Source organism: Halyomorpha halys, unplaced genomic scaffold (genome assembly GCF_000696795.3).
Source record: "Halyomorpha halys isolate HHAL.00 unplaced genomic scaffold, Hhal_1.1 Scaffold442.1, whole genome shotgun sequence".
NCBI lineage: Eukaryota > Metazoa > Arthropoda > Insecta > Hemiptera > Pentatomidae > Halyomorpha > Halyomorpha halys.
This window is the reverse complement of record NW_027108469.1, coordinates 406,766-431,101: the sequence shown is the minus strand read 5'-3', so window position 1 is coordinate 431,101 and position 24,336 is coordinate 406,766. Positions and strand designations below refer to the sequence as shown.

The 24,336-nt window shown below is 27.0% G+C and overlaps 2 protein-coding genes across 4 annotated transcripts in view; one reads left to right on the top strand and one right to left on the bottom strand.

The window, feature by feature from the left end:
- LOC106682808 (protein scarlet) overlaps positions 1-13,678 on the top strand; it is a 141,932-nt gene extending 128,254 nt beyond the window's left edge. For all 3 annotated transcript variants that reach the window (XM_014423871.3, XM_067046816.1, XM_014423870.3), the window contains exons 6-15: positions 438-590; positions 2,744-2,985; positions 4,155-4,392; positions 5,588-5,619; positions 7,960-8,065; positions 8,136-8,360; positions 9,106-9,241; positions 9,316-9,421; positions 10,167-10,267; positions 13,085-13,678. In XM_014423871.3, coding sequence (XP_014279357.1) covers positions 438-590; positions 2,744-2,985; positions 4,155-4,392; positions 5,588-5,619; positions 7,960-8,065; positions 8,136-8,360; positions 9,106-9,241; positions 9,316-9,421; positions 10,167-10,267; positions 13,085-13,266 — 1,521 coding nt within the window. In that variant the 3' untranslated portion in view covers positions 13,267-13,678. The remainder of the gene's footprint in view (positions 1-437; positions 591-2,743; positions 2,986-4,154; positions 4,393-5,587; positions 5,620-7,959; positions 8,066-8,135; positions 8,361-9,105; positions 9,242-9,315; positions 9,422-10,166; positions 10,268-13,084) is intronic.
- Positions 13,679-14,304: 626 nt separating this feature from the next.
- Positions 14,305-24,336, bottom strand: part of LOC106682809 (cytochrome b5 reductase 4) — an 18,495-nt gene continuing 8,463 nt past the window's right edge. Inside the window, exons 8-11 of the mRNA XM_014423872.3 lie at positions 23,006-23,157; positions 22,733-22,822; positions 22,008-22,181; positions 14,305-19,522 (exon numbers count right to left, since the gene is read on the bottom strand). Of these exons, the coding sequence (XP_014279358.1) occupies positions 19,468-19,522; positions 22,008-22,181; positions 22,733-22,822; positions 23,006-23,157 (471 nt within the window). The 3' untranslated portion in view covers positions 14,305-19,467. The remainder of the gene's footprint in view (positions 19,523-22,007; positions 22,182-22,732; positions 22,823-23,005; positions 23,158-24,336) is intronic.

Sequence of the window (24,336 nt, the reverse complement as noted above, 5' to 3'; positions counted from 1 at the left end):
TATAATATTGCCCAAATGTCTTAACGTAATAATAATTCCAGTCAAAACTTCATGTATAAGTGCATAGACATCTCAATTCGTGAGAAACTACATATTACATCAAAACCTTAATATTCCAACAATACATTTGTTCACTAACAAAACTTATAAATGTTATACTACAAAATTACAAGACAAACCAATCCAATATTAAGATAATATTTACACCACAAATTCATCCAAAAGTGTCATCGGAAATATTTTTTGAGAGATGTAAATAAAAATGTATTGTTTTAATGAAGTGACGTTTAAGTTATTCTTTGAAAGATGTTTGAACTAATTTATAATTTAAAATTAATCTTTGATCACTTATGAGGATCCTCAATATAATCATTCAAAGTGAATAAGAGACTTTATTTAAATCATATAAAATAAAAATAATACATTTTATATTTCAGGCAAGGCTAAAATTAAGTAGTAATATGAGTGTTCAACAAAGGAATGAAAGGATATATGCCTTAGTTACTGAATTAGGAATAATCAAATGTAAGCACACTAAAATAAAAGCTTTATCAGGAGGAGAGAGAAGAAGAGTTTCTCTAGCAGTAGAGGTATTATTTAATTTATAATTATTATTACTAACATTTTTTTTTACAATACTGAGAGCATTGAATTATACTAAGGCATAAATCGCACCCTAGAAAGTGCCTTGATTCAGAAACCTTAATTTTTCAGTCAAACAAGGTATGTATAATCATCAAAATTTTTTATACTGCAAAATTTTAATTACTTTGAAATGACAGCATTTATGTAATGCCGGTTGATACCGATACTACCAATCGTTCTCAGCAAAATTCATTGTGCAAGTTGAAAATTAGAGGCCAGAAATGAAATAAAATAAACAGCTTAAACAGTCATATATTAAAAAATCATACAACTTGGAACTAGTCTTTTCTCTCATCTTTTAAAAGAAAAATGGTGATTTCAGAAGATCTGAAGGTTTATGTTTCAAGTTGTATGAAGTATACCTTCAACTTAATTGCCAGACACACTTCACCTTTGGTTGGCTGGTTGGGTTTGAGTGGACTGTATAATTGAAAAATAAAACATGATTGAATGAAAAATAAAATTCTATTGTTTAAGTTACAAGTGGTGTAGGGGGTGACCGAAAGAAAACATTTATGATTAGATGGTTAGTAAATTTTGAATGGCCGGGCTATGGAATTGTAGATATAATGAGGTGGTTGATGATGATGTAGATGTTAGTTCTTGCTAGGTGTACTTACTCCATGCTTTCTTCTTCCCTCCTCACTTCTATGATTCTCTCCCCTGTTCTTCTGGGGACAACTCCAGGAGTTCTACTCACTCATGGTAGATATTAATGATGAGTTAACAAAAAAAAAGAAAAGATGAACAGCTTCTGGCAGAAGACAATATGGCTATCTCATTAGTCTGGGTTGCTTCTCACCACAGAGAGCGCTGGAGGATGTTAGTTTTGATTGTAGGCCAAATGGGCGCTAGTATATCCTGTAGGCTATTACATGCCACAATGTATTATGGTGGCCCCTCCAATTCAACTTTTCGATTGCTGTAGGTTACCCAGAACACAAGTAGTTCACTAGTATTGAAGACCTGTAGAGGCTGAGTGAGAGTACTTCAGCTCCAGGTTACTTAGGGTTTGATTGGAAAATCTGGACATTGCCAGAAGTCCATTATAACTATATGATATAACTAAATGTGTAACTATAAAATGTAACTAAACAATATACCACTCCAATATAACTAAATGAGGTCTCTTGACCACTGTGTCTTGCTTCGACCTTCACTGAGGATAGGTATAGGAATAGGTGGAGCTGGATAGGATTTTCCTAAATGTTCACCACTTTGGTTATAAAGAAAAATTAATTCCACTAACTATGATATTCAAAATATTGGAATAATTTCTTAAATAATTGAATCTAAAAATAGATTTGCTCATCAAAAAAACATTATTTTTTCCTTATTCTTGAAATATAATTCAATTTTAATTTATAGAAAGAAAATAAATATCAGTAATGCTATAAAGAATACATATTGGTGGGATTTTTAATAAAACTCTGAGTTTTAAATAAAATTTTGTTACAAAATTTAGCAGAAGAAAATAATAAAAGAGCCTGAAGATCTCTAATCTTTGTGGGCATAATCTAAATTCTATCCAGGCCATCTTTCACCCATACATTTCTGAAGTCTGTTAGTTCTATAATTTTAATTAAGCACATTTAATGAAATTTAAATTAAAAATTGATGCATCAATAAAAAAGTTATAATGAATAACACCGTAAAATGAAAGAAAAAAAAATTGCTGGCCTCACTGAAAAGGCTAATTAGTACATATCAATTTTCTCTCCCAAGAACTCCCATTGACTTTTTTAATGCCCAAAATCACCTATTTACTATTAAAAGATCTTGACTAATCATTCTGTAGATATTTAGTATGGTTTCAATTTGGATTGTTAAAACATTTTTCAGATAGTGGAAAAAGATGTTTTTTTTTGCATCTAGTAAATATTATGATTTATAATAACTTACAGCATCCATGAAAATTGCAATAACAGAAACTTGATACAAACCATTAGTACTAAAGCCCCCAACAGTGTTTGAACATAGAATTTCATATTAGTTCATATTCATAGTGAAATTTTTTTTTTATTCTGATTTTGTTTCATTAAGAAAAGTTTTTATCATTTAACCTTTCACTCATATTAAATCTCTATTTATTTAACAGATGTTGACTGATCCAGCATTATTGTTCTGTGATGAACCAACAACTGGATTAGATAGTTACAGTGCATTTTCCGTCATTGAACAATTAAGACAGCTAGCTGCTAGAGGAAAAGTTGTAATATGTACAATACACCAGCCGGCCTCCGGTATCTTTGATATGTTTCAGAGTGTTTACTTGCTTGTATCAGGCGGCAAACTAGCACTGACATGTCCGGTCACTGATGTCGCACCATTCTTTCAAAGGTATAGAAAGAGACATTAACATTTTTTTTATGTTAAATACTTTTAATATCCCTATCATATGTATAGATATGTATAACTGTGAAAAGTACTGTTATTTTATATAAGTATGATTGGTTTGTTTAAATCTAAAATTTAAAAAACAAAAAAGATTTCAACTACTAAACTGCTAAAGGCAAAGAATTTGTTAAATTGCTTGTCTTAGAAACTTAAAGAAATGAGTAACTAGTACTTTTTAACTTGATTGCAGTATTAAGAAATCAATAGTTGTTTTCAATAATTGTATTATATTAATTCTCCAATATTCTCATAACCTTAATAAGATCAAATCTTCAGAATAATGAATTCAATAATAGTATAAAAGTTACTCACAGATATGACAAACATAGATCAGTTAGGATGAATACAGAATCCATTGAAAGCTGGAGGTCTACCACCATCCCGTATTGTTGTCCTATCTCTGTGTCCTACTTGCATAGGATCCTAGGAAAAAATTGTATGTAGAATATTTTAATAAATAGATAAAGGGCAATTTTTTATCATTGAGGTTCACAACTAATTAGCTATTTAAACACTGAGATTTTACATACTTAATATTTTCATATATATTTAATTGACAAGAGTAATGCTCTTTTTTCGACAAATCTGCTTTTAACCTATTTTTATTTTTGTATTTTATATAGATACACATTTATATTACAATAACAAGTGTTTTATTTTGATACACAAAAATTTAATTCTTCGATAACCACAATCTTTCTGTAAAACTGAAAAATTCAGTTTTCTCAAAAAAATTTATATTAATAGGTTTTCACTACATATAAGTACAATAAAAAGTATTTGAACTGTATTTCTTCTTTTTCTCACTCTGTTCTAAGATGACCTACAATATAGGATCAAACAGTAAAGAAACGAAAAACAACAAAATTTGAATAAATATAAACACAATGAAATGTATGTTTACTAATTCACTTCAACTGATCTTTGACAAATTAAAATTACTAAATTTTTTCAGGAAGTTAGTTGGGAGGAATATTCAAGAATGAAAACAAATAAACTTAAATTTATCTGTTAGTTTTCTTTCTCGATCTTACTTCCTAAACAACTTTTCTTTGAATTAAAAGTTGTCTGTGATAACTGTAGCATTACTATTTTTCTTTATTTTTCCACAGTATCGGAATGACCTGTCCAGCAACATACAATATAGCTGAATTTGTTGTCTCAAAACTGGCTCAACAAGAAGATGCAGAGAGTCAAATGAGGCTATACAAAATTTGCAATGAATTTAAACTATCTGTGCATTATGAGCGTTTACTGAAAAGATTAGAAAATGAATTAAATTATGCAAAGCAGACTACTCCACCAATTACCTCTTCTGATTTCATACCTACATATGATTCGATATGTCAGGTAGGGGAAATATGTTTTAGATCAGTATATATTGTATCCTTTAATTTTGAAAAATATGGTTAGTTTTGAGATAAAAATAAAATATTCAGAAGAGCAGTTTACATTCTTCAGTATTCATCCTATTTCATATAAACGAAGAGAATTAATAAAAAGAAAAAGAAAACTATACAGAGTCTGCAAACAAATTAAGTTTGTAAATTACACTCATGAAAAAACTGAGTTGGATTTTTCCTAAACTCAAGCCATAAATGTATAATACTACTATTACTATAAAAATATAATATAACCTATATTTTATAAGGAATTTTTTAAAATATTAAAAGCTCTTTATTTCTTAGATTAGTTGATGTGATGGTTGTGAAGTTCATTTGAATACAAGTACAAGGTCCAATAAAAAAAAATCCTGCATAAGTGCAACACGATTATGTTAGAGCTTTGAAAATGTTATTTGTAACATTTAACAACAAAATGGCCAACTGTAATAAGTAAATAGTAAATGAAATAATGATAAAATTACGTACAAATATAAACCAAACATATTACATTAAAAAATATTTATACATAATATATTAAGTTATCAATGATATTATTAGTGAGATGTCTATGAATCTATAAGAAAAGCATTATTGTATAGTTCTTATAAATTAACTAAAATTATTCACAATAACCCGCCATGAATTCAACATTAAAATAGTATAAGAAAATATGTTCTAATTTAACATAAATACAAAAACTGTAGAGTAGTGACAATATCGAATCAAAAATAAATTTAAAACCAAATTAAAAATAATAGATATTTCATTCAAGATAATGGTTGTTAAATAATTTAATTAATAATTATACATTTCTGTATTATACAAGTAGTTAAATTATTATAAATTAAAAAATATTACTAAAAATTGCCACAACTTAGCTAATTTTCCTAATTGATATCATAAATAATTTTTATTATGTAATAAGTAAAAAAATAATTTGTTTGCCTTGAAGCCACAAAAAATGAAAAATCACTCATAGAATTTATTCTGTAAAGCATTCTTAACATTACTTTACTAGTGTTATGTTTATTATGTAGGAATAGGCTATAAAATATTGAAATATAGATAAACTTAAGATTGTTAAGACTATTTTATTTAGTTATAAGGCAGCAGTAACTTATTAAAAGCAGGTACTAATTCTTGTTATTGTATTTTTACAGCCAGCAGATGATTTCAAGAAGTACACTACCATGTAAGTTTAATTTTAATCTTTTTTAAATAATGTTAAATATTTTTATATTGGTTGCAGCCATGAGCACACACCTGAGAGGTTCAATTAAACTTTGAGCTGGTATTGTTTAAAATTTCAAGCCCTATATGGATTAATTTGTTCTTCATATGATATTTAAGGAATAAGCAATAAATATAAGACTATTCGAACCAAATTGCAATTTTAATTTAATATATCCCACATAAATTAAAATAATATAGAAAAATTAAAAATCACTTGGGTTTTGAAAAATATAAACATGCTTATACTCTTAGAGAATAAAAAATCACAAATCCCTTGCCTGTGAGAGATCAGCTTAATACAAAAGTAAATAAAACTACTAATTCAAATATAAAAATATCTTCCTGGACTGCATTCAAGTCCAGCTGTGGCAAGTAATTATTTATGATACTACATCAGCCCTCATTGGACACAATCAATCTCTACAAATTGGGTATCCTAATTGGGGAAAAGCTTGGAGTTTAATGATTTGAGGCCAGATATCTCAAATCGGTTACTGTGTTGGAGGATTAATCTCCAAGTAAAATATGCAGAGTGTCACAAAAAAAGAAGTCTACACTCTTTTAAAGCTTATCACCACTAAACTAAAAAGCACCTCCTCATTAACATATTGTAAGGAATTATCTAAATGGATCCTAGGAGGACAGTTGGTGAGGGCTAAGTAGCAATATTCAGTTACTTCGTAATTGGCATCTCCATGTAAAACTATATTTGTGTGGATAGTTTAAACATTACGTTTTTCTAATATCATCCACAATAAGGGGCTGAGTACAGACATTGAAAGAGAAAGCGACTAAATTCAAGCTAATGTGCTCAGTGATGTTTCTTATTCCATCAGATAGAGTTAACATCACTACCTGGGCAACACTCATAATTATAACATTTTTAGTAATAAACTTTTAATAAATAATAAAAATAATTTTTTATTCAGGTTAATTACCTTAGTGTCAACAATAACTTTTGTTATCAGCTCATATTAAATGACTAAGCTTTCAGCAACCTGTATTGTAGCATACATGTAATATAATAATTAATTCTTAAATTTATTAACTAGAGATGAATATGATACTGAAAACTGGAAGCTACTCATCTAATATAAGTTAATAAAAAAATTATCGAGACTTTTTGTGGTAGTTAACCTCAATAATAAGTTAAAATTAAATTTGACAAGGCATAGAATAATTAACCATTGCAATGAGCTGAGAGAAGACGATTGCAGTGGCAATGTAAATTAAAATAAAAAATAATATGAAACTATTTAATAGCATATATTCATATTTTTAAACTTAGATTTAACTATATTTTTATTGCATATACGAGGTGTTTCAGAGTTGGGTGTCCTAAATGAAATTATGAATTAAGAATCTTAAGATAAAAAAAAAAAATCTCCCTGTGAAGGTAAGTCTATTAATAGACTTAAGAGAATATTCATGTCTAAAGATTTTTATTGTTATGAATTATGTAGGTTAAAATGAATAAATTACCAACTACTTAATTAATGGAATGAAAGCATTATTATTCATATTAAATGTTGTTTGAAATTATAACCGAGAGCAATAAGACAAGCTCGGCCTCATTCTTCCATAGCACCAGTGGCCAAACTGCATTGAATATGTGTTATTGTTCACATGCTTCAATTATCCTTCTTCACAAAGAATCAAGATCATTGACCATCCTTGCATAGACCTTTTATTTGGTGGCAGGCCAAAAAATTCAGTGGTGTTATTTCTGGAAACCTTGCAGACAATAATATGATACCAAGCTTGTCTTAAAGCTCAAGTTAATCACTTTGAACAAAATTTATTATGAATGTTATTGTTTATGTTTCATTAATAAAGTAGTTGGAAAGCATATTAATTGATTTATTATATTATAACTTAAAACATTTCACAATAATGAAAAATCTTTGTATGTGAATATCTCCTAAACAAAGTGTTTACGGACATACCGCAATTGGGATTTTTTTTCTTGTTGTGAGATCCTCAATCCATATATTTAATCAGGACACCACCCTGTAACACTTCGTATAACTATATATTTTTAAACTTAAACTCAACAATTTAAATTTTTACTCTGGCCTCATACAATAAATGTTAAACCTTTCCAATAATAAATAATTTTAGTGATAAAACTTTGCTTAGCTAACAACTGTATAGTGGGATATTAATTAAAAGTATGCTGACAAGTTATTGGGTCATCTCAATTAAAATATCAGTTATAAGTAATCATATATGAAGTTTAAAGCATCTTTAATAAAAATGTAATGAATATTGAATTCTATTTTTTTTTTTTTTATCCTAGGAGGAGACCATCAAAATTAACACAACTAGGTTGGCTGCTGTGGAGGTCTTTTCTTGACAGTGCCAGAAATCCTCAAGGAAGCCTTATTCGTTTAGCATTTTATTTGGTAATTATATACAATGTGGCGTATTGTTTGATACATCGTAATGAAAAATATTAAAATTGTTTTTCTTTAGTTTTTAGGCCTCCTCATATCTACACCATATGTTGGCTTGAAAGTGGATCAGGAAGGAATACAAAATCTTCAAGGTTTATTGTATTTGATTATTGTGGAAACCACCTTCACTTTTACGTACAGAGTTTCTCATACTTTCCCCGCAGAAATACCTATACTCCTCCGAGAAGTGAATAACGGTCTATATACACCTGGACCATATTATATATCCAAAATGCTTTTCTTGGTAATTGGAATTTTGCACTAATAATTCAATGTTATTTCTATATCAATGAATTAACATTACATATAAGTTATGTATATTTTTAAAGTTTATAAAAATATTTTTTATCCCTTAATCTTTGCACTCGTCTAAATCATTTACCTTGCCGTGCTGTCAAAAGTAAATTATAATTTGTTCAATTTTTTTTTTGTTTCAACTAGCATTACACATTTAAAATTTTCTAATAGTAGATATGAAACATAATTAAAGCAAATGTAGACAATTAGTTTTGAGGTATCTTACTTTCAAAAAATAATATATATATTATGCTGCAAAATAAACGCATTTTGTAAAATCTTCCACATATTAGCAGGCAGATAGCTTATACCTAAAGTAAAAAACTATTAATTTTAGAAATATACAATTCAATCAGCATTTTTTTTTTTTTTTAGGGAATATTATACAGAACAGGATACATTTAATGGTTGATTAGTATTTCCAGAACAAAATATGATAATTAATAAAATTTCTATGTCTAAACACTATTACAGTATTCATAAAAAATGCATACATAGTAAAAATTTTTTTCTTGTTAAAGTATATTTCTTTTTTGATTTTACAATCTTGAAACATTATTATATAATCATGCTAAAAGCACTTAAATTAGCAAAGAAGATAACTTTGTTACACATGCATAATATGCATATAATACATAAGAATTTAAATGTATGGATATATTATATACATATAATTTTATGTTTATTTTCAGTTACCAAGAGCATTAATTGAACCAATGATATACACAGCACTAGTTTTTTGGATAGCTGGCCTCTTTGGTGGTTTTACTGGATTTTTAATATTTTGTGTACCAGTAATAATGTCATCAATTGCAGCAACAGCTTATGGTAAAATGTCATTTTATTTTGTTCGTAAACTTTATTCTTGGTCAGCTTTAAATATTTTTATTTTATTGTTTCAGGTTGTGTAATATCAGCAGTATTTGAAGATGTGTCAACAGGTTCATTAGTATCAGTGCCATATGAGCAGTTTTGTTTATTATTCTGTGGCATTTTCATGTCCTTAAAGTAAGATATATGATAAAAACCATGATAAGATTTATACATATTGCAACATATACTATACCACAATAATTATTCTAGCTATAAGCATTAGCAATATAATAAAATAGTTGAAACAGAGCTTACAAGCCAAGATAGAACAGACTATTTGTGGGGCTGATTGCAAGGGAAACAAGAGAGGTTTCACTATATATAGTTTTATCACAAATCAAGTTCTAATTTTGATACAAATGGTTTGGTGTTGTCTATTTCTTTGGTACTTTCATGAGCTCATTGAGAATGTATAAATATATTCAAATGAGAGGTGATTCCATCAAAGAGGTTTGATAAATATCTTACTACAGCTATCAGTAATGAGTCTATACCTTGTACGGCCCTGGGGGATATAATTTTGCAGGGCTCTGGGTGAATTGACATAGTGGGACAATCCTGGCACTCCTAGATCATTATCTAGGAGTTTTTTGAGGCACACAATATCTTTCAAAAGGAAGGATACAAGTCAAGGAATCTCTTAAAACTATAAATTCATTTGTAATTTTTAAGTATTTATTTAATTTTTACCTATCATTGATAGCCACTCAGAGTGCAGAGCCCCCTGCATTAGTAAATAAAAAATTATTATTATTACTGTTTGAAATTAATTATTAAAATACTTCAAAGAATTTAAATCCTTATTAAGAATTAAATAAATTGTATTATTAAAAAGAAAACTTTCTGTATTTTGTGACACTGTTCTTAATCTTCTTTTCAGTGATGTCCCTTTTCATTTCGCTTGGGTGAAATACATCTCTATTTTCTTCTATGGTTTGGAAGCTGTTTCAATATTGCAGTGGAGTCAAATAGATAGAATACGTAAGTGATTTTTATTTGTTTATAATATATTAATGTGAATTTTGAAATATAATTACATTTATTTTAATAAAATATACTTTTATATTTAGACCATACTACGAAAATGAAAATGTTTTTAGGAATATTCAAGATAATGTTGGTTCAGTTAAAAAGTTTCATAAGTCACTGATTCATTAATTCACTCACATTAGATTTCAAAAGAATTTTTGATTAGAAAGAAAGCTCTTTTCATATGCTCTGTTTCTAAATGAACAGAAAAGTGACACTAATTTAATTGACTATTTAAAAATGTCGAACTCACTCTTTTAATGATGGCAAATAAGAAAGGGATTTTGGGGTCCTTCTGAATAACGATCCAAAAAATAATTCTCCATCATCAATAAAATAATCAATAAATTTGAGTAAAATTACTTTGAAAAATATTTCATTCAGGCATTACTTTACATTTTGTGATTATTAATGTATACACTACATAAATACATGAGCTTCAAGTATAATTAGTAAGGAGCATTGGATTTCCTTTGAAGCGCTTTTCATTTACTTCTTCAGGATTACTTATAAAATAAACAAGTAACGGTTCAAGCATTTGTAAATTTTTAATATTGATATTTTAAAAAAATAGTCAGCAGATTTTTTACAAAATCTACATTTCATAAATACTTCATCTAATGAAGATTTGAAAATAACTATATAATAGGGCATTTTAGAATACTATGTTGAACTTGATATTATGTTTAAAGGGAGAAATGAATGAAATACATTTCTTTGTAAAAAATAATTGTTTACTCAGAAAAATGAAAATTTCACATTAGAAGTAAAATTTGTAATCTAACATAACACGGTCAAATCTTACATCATTTTTTACCAAAAAATGTTTTAAGTTCTTTCAACGTCTGTGAAGTTCACCGTTGATATATTACAGTATAAAATTGTTTTATATTGTTCAGTTCAATTATCTATTTGATGTTAAAAAGGAAATAGTTCAATATATTAATTATTATGATGGCATTTCAGCCTTACATAGCCATTTTCAAATCTGGCAATGTTTATTATGATAATAAAACTACAATATATACATCTTCCATGTTGGAGAGTAGTTAAACTTACCATTTTGAACCAAATGTAATATGAATGGAATATGGTCCGGGTGCGGTAAAAAAAAACTCAAATAGTAGATAATTATACTATTTTATTGAGCCAACGTTTCCCCCCACGTTGCAGGGCTTCGTCAGGGCTGTTTTGACGGCAGTGATTCCACTTTAATTTTGACTGCCGTCAAAACAGCCCTGATGAAGCCCTGCAACGTGGGGCGAAATGTTGGCTCAATAAAATAGTATAATTATCTAATATTTGAGTTTTTTTTTACCGCACTCGGACCATATTCCATTCATCTATACACACGGTCAATCAATAATCTTCCAAATGTAATATAGTTAACAAATTTAAATAATATAATTACATTCTTATGTTACTACTTAAAGCCAGGAAGATTTTTTGTATAAATAGAATTTACCTAGTCTTGTTAAGAAACTTGAAGATCTAAGTCTATTTGTACTAATCTAAATTGTAATTTAACAACTTTTAGGACCTCATGTTATTATGAAAATAGTGTTTCAGGCAAGACTTACCTATCTTAGAGTACTAAAACCTTTTTAAAACTAAACATTGGATTCCATATATTATATTTAATGATCAGCCATAACTCTCAAAAGAAAATTGGCGCTTTTATTTTTTCTTAGAGCTACTATTAGCTCTACCTGTCGGTCAACTATGAAACTAACTGTTTACCTCCATCTATTGGCATTTTTTGAAAGCCACTTTTTTTTTAAACTAAATATTAACTGTTAATTAACTTAATTTCAGTAAAGTGATAATTGATCTATATAGAAATTTATGTATTTAAGGTTTCGCTTTCTCCTTGAAATTATTAACTTTATAAATTTGTTTATAACTCTTGTAAAAATATTTTATTAATAAATTATAATTTGAGCGAGTTTTGTAGTTTTTTTCTGTTTAAATGTTCTATTATTATAGTTTCCCAAGTTATTATTTTAATACTATTGTCAAAATCACTATAGTGTTTTAAATGTTGAGAACATTGAGGTGCTATACTAAATCTGCCTTGACGAATTTTTTAATTGCTAAGTTTAATATATTGTAATCTTTCTATATCATACACTATAAAAAAAATGTCTATTTCATCGAAAAGTTTACCTTAAAAAAATAAAATGGTTCTTTTAACACTCTTGCTAATATATAAAATTTGCAGTAGCCACATTGTCTTTGATAATATTGGAATTTTCATGAGATGAGGAAGTGCAGGTTTAAAAAATAAAAAATTGTTGCTTAAACTGCCAAAATCGTATCAATTTTGTGTGATATCTTTATAATTTTTTCTAACATTAAAAATACTTTTGAGATGTTTCCAGAATGAAGCGCTAATTTTTATCTTTTTTAAATGGCATCAAGTTTTTTTTTTTCAGAGTAGTAACATATAAAATATCTCCAGAACAAAGACTCTTTTACTACAATTTTTGTTAATTATTTGGCTATTTCAAACTTCTGTATACTACAGTTTTTAGGAAAGTTTATCTGAATGAATAATTACACATAATGCCTTCATGGATATTTATCATTACATCCCGATTAGTCAATGACTCTTTTAAATTATTTTTGATCTAAAAGAAATAAAATAACTTTGTTTCAGTTGAAATAATATCATCCATTGATGTAAAATCAACTTGTAGATTAGATTAATATTTTTATACTTACTTATAATACTTAAGTAACTAATCTGTAAACTCTTTATGATTATAGCCTGCTCAGATAATCCAGAAGCACCATGCATAGCATCAGGAGCTGAAGTCTTAGACAATTACGGTTACTACAAAAATGGTTTTTATTTTGATATTGGTGGACTTGTGGCTATTTATATAGCATGCCACGTGATTGGTTTTCTCGCATTCTGGAAGAGAAGTCAGAAGCAAGCAGCGTATTAGGAAAAGATTTTTAAGTTTAAATTGTTGTTTTGTTTTTTTCGTTATTTTGATATTTCTGTACTGAATTTTAAGTTAAGTAACTTTGTTGTTAAATGTAATGCAGTCGAGATTACACTGCATTTATATGTTTGATTATAGAAAAAATATTTTTGTAATATTTTTATATCATTAGTATGGATTTTTACTATTTATATGGTTGAATGAAAACAATGGAGGAGAGTAGGAGTAACTATGAAGTAAATTGTGAAAAGTTTAATTGATCCTATTAATTTAAACATGAAAACATTATATACTAAAGATGAAAGTTAAGAGGTTTCAATTTTAGTATAAAATATTAATATGCTCAATTAAATTAAATTAATCTTGCTTAAAATATAATTAAGAGTTACATGTATAAAATGCACCACATCACAGATGAATGAGACCAATGTAAAATAATATGTCTCTTATATTAATACAACATGAAGTATTGATATGTAAAATAAATATGATATTCACAATCAGAGTTCAAATGTATTAAAGTACAATTTATGATACAAAACAGGTGCTATTTGTTCATACTGTTATTTATATGTATATTGTACAACTTACTTTTTTAATTAATTAGATTTATCAAATATATCTCATTTATTGATTTGTAAGCAACTAAGAATAAATAAAATATTTTATACAAAAATAATATAAAAGAGCTTTGTATGATTTATGATGCTCCTAAAAAGCTCATTCACATAAGCCTTCAATTCCCTGAATTGATTCTAATTTATATTATGAAATGATAGGATTGTTTAAATGTCCATAAAACATCGATTAGCAAATAGAATTATTTTTCCATTAATGTAGATCTTGGCTTTCTTAAAAGAAAAAGGGACACAGCTCTGTTATCATTGAGATAATAAACTCAGCAAATTTTAAAACACACTAGTATAAATAAAACTTCTGAAACAATTTCAGAACCGTTCATAAAATATCCACACAAACAATAATGAATTATAAATAGCTTATCAAATAATGCGGTTAAGGTTTGAAAAAGTAAAGAGATAAAAAACAACATTTTTATTGAAATGGCCAACACTGAAGGATATTTCTATGTGAACTTATTGAACTAAAATAAATTTATACAAATCTAAATTCTAACTCTTCACTTAGCATCCAGTTATTTTGGTTATTCATCGTTCAAACACAATAACTTATTAATATTTATAAAAATATCATTTTCACAAAGATATATTTACAATATTTTCAACATAGTGTAGCTTATTATTAATATTTTTTCATTATTTGGATGAAATCCAAAAGTGGAAAAGAAAGAACAATTATTCAAACAGAAAAAAATTAGATTAATTAATTATCATAACTGTTTTATTTTAAGAATAAATTAAAAATCATTTAAAATCTAAATTTCATTACCTTAAAACCCTCAAACAACCAGCATCTACTAATCTAAAAAACAATCTAGTGCAGTGCAGGCGTTAAATATTTGTAACTTACCACCCTGGAAGATAAAAATTAAAAAAATAAAATTTTTATAGTTCTTTCGCAATGAAACTTTGTTTTTAAAGGTTTCTTTAAGTGCAAAATGTTATGGAATAGGATCGGGAGAGATGGGACACTCTCAATTGTACCCAATATCCCCAGTCTCTAATTGTATTTTATGTCACTGTATGTTGGCTCATGTATTGGGTGGTAAATTAAAAACCATGATGCGCATGCCAGATTGAGTCTAAGTAAAACTTTTAATTATATTTCTCCTTCAGATAATAACTAAATTCTTTCATGTTTCATATTTGGCTTGACTGAGTTTAATTTCATGATTGTTCTATGCTGTGTATGAAAATATAAAATTTATCTCTATCAAAACAATTGACTATTACATATTATTTAACAAATATAATGGTGTTTATTGCATGATTAAATAAGACTTTTAAAGCTTATTTCTGTAACACAGTTATAAAATATTGACACCAATGAATAATACAGAGGTAAACATTTGTGTAATACAGTATTGATAACTAGTACTATAGAAATGAAGTATAAATATTCAAATATATACTGTATAAGGAATGTTATGCATATATATGCTGTATCAAGTATGCTTTCAATAGTCTTATCCTAGATAAACCAATTAAAAAAAAAAATTATTTCCAACCATCTGAAAAAAAAAATTAGTTTATTTAAAATATAATTGCAGGAACAATTTTTTATGTGTCAAAGGGAAAATTTGTGTATATGATTCAAAGAATTTGATATCATACAAAAGGTAATAAGGATAACCGCGAGCAAAGTTAGTGAAACAACAGTTTGTTTATGTTATTATGCTAATGCAAATTTAAGAATACATATTCAATATACATTGTTTGTTAAGAATTTAAATTTATAGGCACCATTAAATCCAGAAAGGTAACTGCTGTAAGAAAATAGATTAATTTTTCAACTTGTATCGAAGTCTTCATCTAAGTATCTGTATCTCAAATAAAATTCATACTTCCTTCAACCAAAATGCCAAAAGCAAATTTGCCTGATAACCAAAATTTTATCCATCATGAAGTTATAAATTGCGTTACCTTTCAATTTGAGCTATGAAAGCAGACTATAACAACTTATTGAACAAAAAAAGTTCTAAATGGAATTTTAGCGTAAATTTTTATATAAAGATAATTAATTATGATTGAAATACCAACAAAATTTTTAATTAAGATTATTCTATGAAATTCTTTTTTAACTCTAATCTAGTCAAATTTATTTCTTTATTTTTTTTAATTGTTCATCTTGTTTTCATATAAACAACATAATTTAAGATTTAAACCAAATACAACAGAAAGCTCACAATACATTTTTAATATGTAGAAATAAGTCATGCTCAATATTTATTAAAACCTATTATCCTTACATTATTAATATTATTTTATTTTATTAATTATAACAATATAATGGTAAAATATTTCCCACTAAAATAAGTTTAGTTTTCAGTGCTTCCAATAAAAATTCATGATTGGAGATAAATTCCTTGAATTTTGGTAACTACAATTCTGATATCTAAAATATAATGAAACATAACAAAAAAGAATAAAAAATCTCTTTTTTACCAGTTTTCAGACAAAATTGTTTAACAAATATGAAATATCTTAAATCTAAAACAAAAGTTTATTTTATACATTATAACTCCTCGATAAGCCACAATACTAATTTGTAGATCAAATTTTTTTTTTAATTAAAATTTAATTCATCATAAGGTGGAATATGAGTACAGTATTTCAATAGCCTTTTTTATTTTTTTTTTATTTTATAAAAATCTATGTTTAAAAAATATAAATAAAAGAAAATAGCTGTCTAACAAGCTCATCTTATAACATTTAATCAAAGGTTTGTGATACATCAAATATAAGTACCCCAACAATAAAAGTTATATAAATATTCTCTACTAACAAATAACACACAAAATTAATACTATGTTTGAACACATTAGTAATGACACTAAAACTAGTACAACAAATATTAAATATGGGTGAATTCAATAATAACTAAAATATTATTGACTTACAATTAAATTTAATTTTAGTACCACAAAGCCAGGGATCATTAAGAGATCAAAAAGTGTCAAAAACTTTTTAAATTATTGAAATAATTTAACTTTGTAGAATAATTTAATTAAAAACATTTATTAATTAAAATTACTCCCAAAAAAAAACCTTGTAAGAACTTTTCCGTTGTAATTGACAATCTTCTACATTTTCAAAAATTACAAAAATAGCTTTATCCTTTCATAAAACCATGTAAATGATTACTCAGTAATAAATAATGCTAACTGAGATATTAATTGTAATATTTGGAATGAATCAGAAAAAAAAAAAATATTACCCAGCCAGCATGTTTTTAATCAACTCTTCTCTAAGATAAAACAATAAATAAGATTAAAGAGTAAAATTAATTTTAGTATCTATCTTATTAACTTATACTAATTTGGGAAAAATATTGTCACTAAACTAAATTAATCACAGTTTATTAATTTTTTTTTTTATTGACCTACCAACACTACCAAAATGGTTCAGAAAATGTAGCGGTACTCAGTAACTAGAAGAAACATACTCAAGTTCTAATTAATTTAATGGAGAGATGTTTTACATAAATTGTGTGGTTTCATAATACCGATAATTAATAACCTAAAATTTTGGTATGATAAAATCTTTATTTTTTTAAAGTAATTTTTATGGAACATTTTACATATAACATTGATTTTATCCATATTTTTAAAGGAGTGAATTTTTTTATAAACATTAAGATACATGGTATTCAGGTGTCTAGCACTTTTTACCACAATAAAATTTCTAATTGTCTGTTTAATTCAACATAGACAGTTAAATGGGGTATAAATGTATCAAGAAAACTTTTTATTGATATATTTATTATAAATAATTGTCATATAATGTTTCAAATGAATGAAACCGAGTTAACTCTTGATCAGTTAAAAATATAAATATGATATACTGAGGGGAAAAAATAGCCATTCTTTGTTCAGTCCAGCAACTAAAAAATCCCTTTTTCCTAAGATCCACTTTGATTAAAAAATGAAAAAAAAACAAACTATAATGAATAGATTTAATGAAACTATATTAAAAAGTAAAGGAAGGATTTTTAAAATGATTAAAACTTGGTTATTTATAAAAAAAAAAGTTGGAAACTTTTTAATAAAATATATTAGTTCATCATAAAGATAAATTCCAAGTTCACACAATTTCATTGACAATCATTTCAAAGAAAGTTTTCAACAATGAGCAATACATTTAACATAGCCTTTGATTTAAAAATAAATAAATAAATAACATACAATATAAAACAATCCTATGCTAACAGCAACTTAGAGATCAATACTAAAAATAATAATAAACAAAGTTAGCTATAACTCAGAAAAATGTAGATAAATTAATTATTATGAAAAATAAATTCTTATCTTAATAGCTAGAAAAAAAGGTTGGCACACCATATTTCCTGCTCTAGTTGAAGAACATAAAGATGGTAAATCAAATAAACAAGCTAAAAATTCTCAAGAACATTACGATTCTCTTAACACATGAAAAAAATCTATGAATCTTTATTACAAATTATGTATCTATTTTGGTGGTATTTACTGTATTGATTCATACAAATCCATTCATATTAGAAACAAATATCAAAATAATCAAGTATAATTCTTTTTTGAACACATATTCATCAAGATACAGTACTTCCAGCATTTGTCAATGTAATCTTCTACGTGGTTTGGAGACTTTTTCTATCATATTCCTTTTTTATAAAAAGTTTGGTGGGAAGTTGGCACCCAATGGCGCAAAGGCTCCTTAAATTCCTCATTTTTTTCAAATTGTTCACCTCTAAGTGATTTTCAAGTGGCTGAACAAAAAAAGAGAATTGTTACGGATAAGGATGATACCCCTAACGGGGATCCTGTGTCTTTTGTTGTAGAAACTGTTACAACTAATAACAGTAAGCTGTATTCACTGTTCATTGATTGTGAAGAAAATCAATGAGTGAAACTCCCCACGAGTAAAAAAACATTTTTGCAAGAACTTTTCTCGGCTAGAAAAATTGTTACCTTCGTTTTTCTTTTGCTAATCAATATCCACCATTTTTGACTTAGGACTGTAATGCCCTATCATCACCACCTGTGATGATGCGGCTCAAAAAATCCTTTAAAAACAATTACTAAGTCATGGAGCGAGTGTACAATTTGATATCAATTCGCCCTCAAGCTTTTTATCAACTGGAAATATTCAAGCTTCCAAAGTGGTGACAAAAGTGTGCATACCATGCAGGATACTTCAATGAGAAATGCTGAAAGTACGGTTTTTGTAAAACATCAATCACTAAATATATAAAAAATAATAATCGTTTATATTTGAATCACCCTCGTTCCATAAAATAAAATCAACTGGCTACCAAATCTAAGAATTTTATTATATGCTCTTCGATAGCAACGCTATTTTCATCTATAATATTTTGATAAATAGGAAAGAATAAATTAAAATCAATTATCAAAATATCAGGCTCCAGTAGGTCTCAGAAAACATACTAATTTTATCACAGTTTGAATTAATGCTTCAGCATAATTACAGATCAATTTACATTGTATCAAATACACAATTGGTTATCTAACCTAGAATTAAAGAATATTAAGAAAGGTTCAGATGAACTTCGTAATTAAATTATAACTTAGCCTCTAAAACAAAAATAATTTTCATTAGGGTATCCCATATCCTGTAAATATCTGAAAGAAAAAATAACAGAAATTATTAAAAACAAAACAAAATTATATTGTTTATATTGCTGCTTTTCTTAAATAGTGGCACATCTTTAAATTTTACTGAAGCATACATACATTTTTCTAAATATTGACATACTTACCTAAATCTACTAAACAAACATATTGTGCCAGTACTCTACCCATTTTTCCGACTGACCTTTCAAGATTTGCCAGTTTTTAAGAAAAAAACATCTTTGAATTAACAAAGTTTTATTTTTATTGTCCACAGATTTACTTATTGTATTTATTATTTGTACAGTTGTAAATTACATTAAATAAATAAATAATTTTTATTGTAAATTGTACAATATTTAAAGAAAAGTGGAAAATCGCACTGAAGTAACAATAAAAAATTAAAAATGTGTTATGGCACAATGGAAAAATACCGTAAATAATTAGAGTAAAAAAAAAATTCAGGCTATTATAGTATAAATAGCAAAATTTCGAGAAATGATCATTATTTGTTAAATCAAAATCTTGCATTTTTCTTAGAGCCAAACAATGATTTTTTCAGTAGGCATGTCTAGGGTTCATAATTGTTTTACCATGCAAAGCAGAAGTAACATAGGCTTTGTTTCTTTTAATTTTTTCACTTAGAATGAGTTTTTATAATACTACAAATCGATGTGAAATATATATTTTGCATATTGATATAGGTCTATCAGAAATTGATTTTTTTGTGAGCTTACACAATTATCACCTTAAAAAATTAAATAAATTTACTTTGTTTTGCCTTTACTTTGTTTTCAAAGAATCTGAGCCTTCCTGCCAAATATAACAAGTTACATCTCATGATTTCAACTCAAAAATCGCTAAGTTCAGGTCTAAATATGTCACTATTTACCAAAAAAAAAAAACTGCTTCCAGCTTGGCACAAAGCAAAATGTGTCACTAACAAAGAAAATGATTTAAAAAAAAAAAGCACTTGAAAATAATGAAACTAAACTTATGCTGTTGCTCAAGAAAGATTGATAACAGTTTAACACCAGCATGTCTGTATCGGCCACTCTCAATAGTGAACCTACACTACTTTTGGAACATGTTAAGGAAAAAAACTTTTTTGGGGGAATTGGGCACCATTCAAGCAAAACAGCAATATGCTTGACCATATATTTAGAATATGATTATTGGAAGAAAAGTCAAAGTAAATTATGAAAGTTCCATCACGTTGTTTTATTTATTTATACTGATATATTTAACCTACATTTACGATTGAAATATGGTAAAGCAACAAATTTTTTTAAAGAGTTTCAAGATAGATTGAATTGGATTCTAAGGGAATAAGAAAAGAAAGAATCAAAGGAAAAGTTTAAGGATGTTCCTATAAAGTGTGGTTGAGATACAGCAATAATATGTATGCTTGTCTTGGTATATACATTTCAATTCATTCAATAGTCTACCTATTTCTTTTACATTCTCCATGTAATTACTTTAATTTTTCTCCTGAACTTAATTCACAAAACCTTTCCAGATATATCTGATAATAACTAGTAATGACTTTTATAATCAATTTTTGTCATTATTACTTTCATAAACAATCATACACACTTTTCTGAACCTGATAACTTACGAAAGCACGAATAAACAAGACAACATGATATAAGTTTTATTCACAACCCTAACCAATAACTGGAAATCATCACCTTGATTTAACCTGATTTAATAAGTATAAAACAGGAAAAGACATAAAAGAAACAAAGACATTCCTAAAGGTATATAGTTCATATTTGAAATAAACAAGATTGATTTTTAAATAAATTACTCGAAGAAAATATATTTGTTTTTCTTTACATTAATACTTTTAAAAAATTATTTTCATATATAAATCCAAATGATAATAAAGTATGAATTTTTGCAGTGCAGCTTCATAAGCATTATTTGTACTGGAAGTAAAATAATATCCACATAAATAAAAAATGCTGAATTTGGTATAATGATTTCACATTTTTATTTTTACTCTACTGTATAAATGGCCTCGATATGAACTTATGGAATCCTTAATCGACAGCCATTTTGCTTCAAAATAGTGGTTGGTGATACTGAGTTTTGAAGATCATTCTGGGACAGCCTATAACTTCGGCGCCAAATATTAAAAAAATAGACCAGTAGTCCCAGAGAAAAAATGATGGACAATTTTTTTTCCACATTCTTCATATATCCAGCAATAAAACCTTAAATTTTGAAGGGAAGGCTTAAATTTCTATAAAGTGAGATTATAAAATTTCTATAAATTGTATCAAACATGAATCTACTTCAATATATCAAATGAATTACTATTTATTTCTAAACTTTTCAGTATTATTCACAATTTTGAATGAATTTTCAAAGCAGTTAAACATAAAGAAGTATTAAATGATATGTATAGGAATTAAACATGCACTGCAACTTTGTAAAGTAGGATACAGCAGAGCGGTCTCAGTGGGCACATATTATTAAATATAATAATTACCTTTCCGTCAGCTGAGTGAATGAAATCGGCCCACAGACACAAATGAAAAATGATCTTAATGGATCTTCATTAGAAAATTCTGGAATGTAGGAATGCAGTAGCTGAGGTGTGATCCAACCAGATGTTCTCTTCCACGATGAATCGGGTTCAGAGAGGACATGTTCTACACGAAACCTACAAATAATAAACAACACATATACTGATTTTTAATTTTTTAATATATAAATCATTGTAGGGCCAAGTATTTTTTATAAATTTTAAGATCAATGAGAGGGAACGGAAAGTCATGGTCATACAGACAGCTTCATCTCTTCACGCTTATTTCAACTTAACAGAGATTCTTTCTAGAATTGAATCTGTTGGAACATCACTGATAGGTAAAGATTATTTTTGTGTGAAAAAAATAGTTTTAAAATTTTTAGCATTCAAAACACTTGGCCCCGCATCAAACCTTAAATACTTTAAGAATTTTATAGGGTTATAAAAGATAAGAGATTTCTTTATCCATAACAATCTTAAAAATAAAAGCATATTGCGTGTAATATATAAAAAATATGCAATACAAATAATTATGTAAATTGACCAACTTAAATAAATCTATAGTAATATATTTCTTATTAAATTTCACACATATCTTTTATCTTATCTTATTCCTTATAAATCTCCTTGTTACTTTGAGCTTTATCATAAATAAAGTAAACACTAATTATTGATTACTACTTTACCTCTGATTATTAGATACAAGAGTTTGAAGCTCGGATTTCCAAATTATATCCTTTACTCTTTTGTTGAAAAAAATCAACTTCACTTCAAGTCTGAAAAAAGAGAAAAAATATTTTGAAAAAAAAAATCGGTAACTTTTCCACATAAAATAACAAGTTTAAATTTTAGGAAATCAAAGGATGATTTATGAGACAAAATTAGAAGAAAGCGTATGAGTTATTAAAATTTTATAACATTAATTAAGAAAGATATCATAGCAATACATTTTTTCTTACACTTTATTCCTTCTTGCTAACGCCCAATCAACTAGGCGAGTCATAGGAGTAAAGCCTGATCCTGCCGCGATCAGTATTATATGGGTCGCTTTCATCAAGTAGCCAACAGAAAAATTTCCAACAGGATGACCAATCATTACTGTTTCTCCAACCTAAAAATATAAAAATTAATTACACCTGAAGAATTCCAAAATATTTAATTTATAAAGAGATAATTATTATGAAAATTAATAATTTAGAAAATACTTTTTATAACTTAAATTCTTTTCAAAAAATAATTCTTTTATCACACATATCAAGAGGGAGTCAAAGTCAAGAGTGTATATCTTCATTTTTAGAATAATATGATTTTACTATAATTATTTCGTTGAAGTGCCAATCTAGTGTGAGAAGCCTAAAGAATATTGATTTGAGGTCTGATGAAAGATAATTATGAAGTAAAGTAGTCTAAATTTTTATTTTTGTATTATTTCTAACATCTTAAAATGACTTACACCATTGCACAAGTCAACAAACACAATTTTTGAGGCTGATAAAAGCAAAAATATATAATTAAATACTGCGGAACAATTGAGGTTGAAACATTGTTCACTTTATCTGTGAACAGTTCGTTCCTTCTTTCATTGTATTCTTCAACTTAATTAAAAATTGTTGAAATGCCACTTGCGCCAACCACTATAGATTAATCTCATAATTTATGCACATATTATGCATTTAAAATTTTAAAAATTTAAAATTAATATAAAAAAATATTTATTAAGAAATCAGGAGAACATAATAGATTTGTTCCAATGATGAATCCTGAACTTGATAACACTAAGTTCAGAATTAATGTACAGCACATACCAATTTTAGAATAGTCAAAATAGTCCTTGCTCAGACCCAGGGACTGTTCTGATCATTAGAAATGGTTTTTGAACTTAGTGTTTGTGCTAGTCAAAACAAATATTTTACATATAAGAAGATGATCAGGGTTGCGATCAAAAAAGAACAAATGGTTTTAACTATTTAATGTCCGACGTTTCGCCCCACTTTCCAGGGCTTCATCAGGGCTAAAAAGATAAATAAAAACAACTAAGAACATTATACAATTTACCTTATTGTATCTTGTTATAATGTTCTTAGTTGTTTTATTTTTGTATCTTTTTAGCCCTGCGAAGTGGGGCGAAACGTCGGACATTACATAGTTAAAAACTATTTGTTCTTTTTTGATTGCAACCCTCACCATCTTCTTATATTTAAGTTTTATAGTAAACTATATATATATTTTATATTTAATTCATAGTTATGGATATTTCCAAATTGGTTTGTTTATTTATTTTGTTTATTTG